This window comes from Sardina pilchardus, chromosome 22, assembly GCF_963854185.1.
Source record: "Sardina pilchardus chromosome 22, fSarPil1.1, whole genome shotgun sequence".
Classification (NCBI taxonomy): domain Eukaryota; kingdom Metazoa; phylum Chordata; class Actinopteri; order Clupeiformes; family Clupeidae; genus Sardina; species Sardina pilchardus.
Window position 1 is genome coordinate 16,816,923 of NC_085015.1, and position 5,000 is coordinate 16,821,922.

The 5,000-nt window shown below is 44.6% G+C and overlaps 1 protein-coding gene across 5 annotated transcripts in view; it reads right to left on the reverse strand.

Moving 5' to 3' along the window:
* qki2 (QKI, KH domain containing, RNA binding 2) overlaps window positions 1-4,565 on the reverse strand; it is a 58,092-nt gene extending 53,527 nt beyond the window's left edge. For all 5 annotated transcript variants that reach the window (XR_009936913.1, XM_062526618.1, XM_062526616.1 and 2 more), the window contains exon 1: window positions 3,857-4,565. Coding sequence is in view for 4 of the 5 variants with exons in the window: in XM_062526618.1 (XP_062382602.1) it covers window positions 3,857-3,998 (142 nt within the window). In the remaining variant the exon portion in view is untranslated. The remainder of the gene's footprint in view (window positions 1-3,856) is intronic.
* Window positions 4,566-5,000: the final 435 nt, after the last annotated feature.

Sequence of the window (5,000 nt, forward strand, 5' to 3'; positions counted from 1 at the left end):
CAATTGCGCCACAACGACCCCCTATCCAGTGCCCTGTGCTACCAAGGCATAGTTGCCACAACTCTCTTTGTAAATAAGGCTATGTGCCATCTCTACATGTAGATATCTGTATGGGTGTGTCTCCTATGTGTTTTTAGTATGCAGTAGTAAGCATTTTATTATGTATTTATTCATACTACCTAAATGATGTCTGGCACTTGACAAGGACTGCACTTAATTTCATTGTATCTGTTAATGACAAATACGTCTATTCTATTCTATTCTATTCTATTCTATTCTATTCTATATTCTATTCCATTCCATTCTATTCTATTCTATTCTATTCTATTCTATTCTATTCTGTCAAGGTCAGTGGAGGCCAGGCTGGCTGCTCTGGTCCAGGTGAGGGATTGTGCTGGACCCAAGCCCAGGTATCTGGCTGTTTGGTGGCTCTGACTTACTTAGAATAACTCAATTAATACCAGGAGACCAGGAGGGATGCTGTCCCTTGAGGACGGCGGGAAGGGACAAACATGCATAAATATGCACAAACAAACAAACAAACACTAACACACCCACACACACACACCTGTTTACACAAACACACTAATGTGGCATGAATGAGGTCTAATAGTGTTCTCTTAGGTCCCTACAGCTTAAAAAATAGGATCAGCTTGATTCCTAAATACATGTCTATGAGTGTGTGTGTGTGTGTGTGTGTGTGTGTGCCTGAGCATGTGGTCATCTATACATGTATGTTAAGTCATGTATGAGTATTTAACGCATGTATCAATGCATTCCTGTGTCTGATCGTGTATGGCGTATATGTGTGGGTAGTCAGGCCTGCATATGCATATGCATATCAGTGCACATTTGTGAACGATAAGACAATATAAACCTTTCTGTGCGCCAGCTGCATAAGACCGGCAACTAACGAGTCATACATGTATTCACTGATCTGATTGGGTCGTCTGTGTCTTATTTGCGTCTTTAGCCTATAACTAGACTCCCATGACAACCCCCAACCCCCCATCCACATACCCGTCCCTGTCCAGCTAGTCAGACTGAGTGAGCACACTGCTTCTGATTTAGTAAAGCCTGGTCTCTGTCAGCACAAACACACACACACACACACGCGCACACACACACACACACACACACACACACACACACACACACACACACACACACACACACACACACACACACACACACACACACACACACACACACACACAGGCTCACTGTAACTGGTTTAACGGAAGAAACTTGTCCAGTCTTTTAGAAAGGCCTATTCAGAAATATCATTCATTGAATGTTCTCATTGCTCTCCTCTTGGCCTCTCCATTTATTGGCTAGGAGCCACAGTAGTCAGCTGTACATTCAGACACACACACACACACACACACACACACACACACACACACACACAAACAACACACAACACACAACACAAGCTTGTATTATAGGCTGCTTACACAGTGGTGAATGCGACAGTAAATTACTAGACGGCCTCTGTGGATATCAAATCTATTGCACTGGTGTCAAGCTCATCTATCGTTTCTCTGTCACCTGAGGCAAACGGTTGGAAAATACACAGCACTTCGACATGTGCCAGCACTGGCTAGCGTATACACTACACGGGGCCAATGTTGACGACAAACATGGGTCTGCAATTCCAAAAAGTAATGTCATGACTAAGAATAACTACTACACGACCGGGGGAAATAGAGGTGCGCTTGAGGAGAGGCCGGGGGGCATTGACCCAGTGAGACGATCGGGCAAACAAGACAGTGCCGGTGGCTAAAGGCCTCTTTCAATCCAAGGATGTTCGTTTGTCTGCATTTCTGCTGTGACTTTGAGCTTGAGAAAATGAACAGGAACCGGACAAAGCCGGCGACCTCAGAATTTAGGGGAAGTGAAAGCCGGTTCTTCTGTCGACGCTATTTATGAGTCAGCTTTATCTGAACACTTCAACGAGGCACAATCTGCGACTTGAGTGTGCGAGGGAGAGAGGGTGAGCGGGCGAGCGAGCAAGCGCAGACGACGGTAAATTTAGACCTGGGAGCGGAGAGCATTTTAACGAGCCGACTGCTTGCTGGCACGCGGGTACACTCATACACAAATACACACAGCGCGCGCGCAAACACACACGCGCACACACACGTACACTACACACTGTACTTGAGCCAGAATATAAATTATCTCAACCACTTTCTGAGGGACGGTGACAGTCTGACAGAGCTGGCCTCTTTATGCCCAAAGAGTATGCAGGGGGTTGTGTATGGCGCAAGAACTGGGTAGAAGGTGTGTGTGGCTGTTTGTGGCCAGAGAGAGAGAGATGGAGAGAGAGAAAGAGCGAGAGATCATGATACATCCAAAATCAATATTCATTTGTCACAGTGGTACAACAGCCTCTAAAAGCACATTCCCAAGAGACAAGATAGAGTTGTCATTAAGTCAGCCTTTAGGCTGCCGATCAAAAATCTCTCTTTTAGTGCACTGTCTTCTGTGAAGAAAATAGAAAACCTTTTCAAACGTGTTTGATGAATCTGTCAATTATATGGCGATAATTTATAAAATAGTGTGAATTATTCTCGTTCCATTGTTAGTTAAGATAAATTGACTGATGATTGATGTGAATAGCCTACGCCCCCAAAGCCATCGACCAGGCTTGAGAGTATCCTACCAAATTCTTCGAGGGTTCCCAATTCGACTAGACGTTAAGCGGATATTGCTTTTCCTCTAGTTATTTTAAAAAAAAAAACGTCGATTCACATTTTTTGTTGGGTGTGTGGGCTTCCAGTACTCCACGCCCTTCAAGGCGTGCGCTGTTAGGAGCCCCCTGGCGACCATCTGTCCCGCCCATCCCTCGCGCTACCGGAGAGAAGTTTCTCGGTGTCCACTCCGTAACCACCCGACGCTTTTTCGCGCGGTGGCATCGCGTTCGAACTATTCATGCCCGCGGACGAGCAACAATCAATGCGGGGCTGCTCACTGCATGTCAGACATGGGGACGAACGTTGAACAAGACAAACAACCTTTTCAAATGAAATATCGATTAAATCCCTTTGACCTATTTTAGTGAGTGAGAGACTTTTGGCTGCAATCTGCAAAGTTGAAAGCGTTTGTCGATAGAGGGGCCTCTGGTGACAAACAACATCATTACATGTAGCCTACAACTGTTGCACTGTAGATCCGCAGCCTACCACAATTATCCTACAATGGAGTGATTTTGGAGACGGGGTCCAGACGATCTTTTTAATGATCGGCCTAAATTCTGTTGATCATATTAAATATTGTTCCCTCCCGACATCAAGTGCCAGTAGCTTGGCTTTGTATATGTTGCATAGGCTATATAAAGGCTGAAAGTAGCCTAGTTTTTACACAACGAGAAAGGAGATATGTGAGGAAAATAAAATACCCCTTTACCAAATGTCATTCAAGTATTCTTGCTCAGCCCAATAACTAGCCTACTTGTCTGCCTTGATACAAGTCTATCTGGGTTGGTAGAGGATAGCGTTAACTTTTATCCTATGACACCTCCGACTCACTTGTTACGATGAAGTAACACTGTAGCCTATGATCCTACAGTCCAAGCTTACGATAATGGGCAATATGCTTAGGTAGGCTGCTGTTTCACATCAGCTTTCCAGTTATCACACAGTCGACAGTATTTTCCTTCTGCAGTTCACTGTATACGCTACTGCCGTGTAGCCACAGATAACTCACGAGTTGCATTTCGAAAAGAGGCTTGCGAAAACAATTTATTCAACCGTGATCAATTTAAAGCAGCGAGAGCTCTGTGGGAAAACTCAGAAAGGTCTACTGCTTTTAAAGTAAAAAAAAGAAGAAAATACAATAAAGGCTCTCTTACCTTCATCTAGAAGTCTCTCTAGATGGTTGAAAATTCCGCAGAAGTTGGGCAAACTACTCATCAGCTTCTTGTCGTTCATAAGTTGCATGAGATAGTCAGGGGTGGGCTTCGGCTTTTCCTTCGTTTCCATTTCCCCCACCATATTCAAACAGAAGACCCAAAACAATCAAGACAACAAGAAATAAATAGCGAACGCACTGTAGCAATGCGGTAGCCAACTAAAATCAGTAAACACAAATTAACTCGGGCGTCGCTCCTGACTCCTAACGCAGCCTCTCCCTCTCCGATGCTGCTGCTGCTGCTGCGACGTTTTCTTTTTCTTTTTTAGACTCTACAGCGCTGTTTCACACACAGTCATTTGTTGAATGGAGTTTAAAAACGCTTAAAATTCCGTGCAAAACAGTGTACGTCTATTTTACAAATGCCGCAGTAACTCCAAAAACTGCATGTAGTCCCTTCATGCCCCGCGTTTCGTCCGCATAGTTTTCGTCTTCGTGTTGATTTTTTCAGCTGGCTCAAACACACCCCATCTGACTACGAGTTCTTTCCAGTTTTCGGGCGTGTGAGTCAGATTCGCAGTTTCGGGAGCTCGACACTGACTACCTCACTTGTTTCCTTCGTGCTATGGTAACTCTTCAATGTGCATGGTGTTTCGGAATTCCGCGACAGAGCTCCCGATGGTATCACATGATCACGCTAGTCTGCTGCACAGAGGCATCGGAGTGTGGGAGGGGAGAGGCTCGCACAATCACATTCTCTCTCTCTCTCTCTCTCTCTCTCTGTGGCTTTCTCACACACAAGCACACTTGTTAACATGTTTATTTAGACTTCTGTAAAACTTTAAATAGCCCCCTCTCTGTTTTGCAAACAGCAATGCCGAGATACAGAACATCCACAGAAATGTCATCTTTGTCAAAGCGTAATTGCGCAATCCTTCCGTGTTTTACCTTTTTCCCCCCTAAAAAAAGAATGAAATGTAATTTCTTTCATGACACTGTGATTTGACACTGTAACGAGATGGCAACTTCAGCAAGGTCCAGTTTCCTATCTCCATGCTAGGCCTTGACACACAGTTTAGAGGCATTGCCTGTCATGTGCATAATTGTCATTTCCTAGTAGTTGACACAGTAGCCTACACTACTAG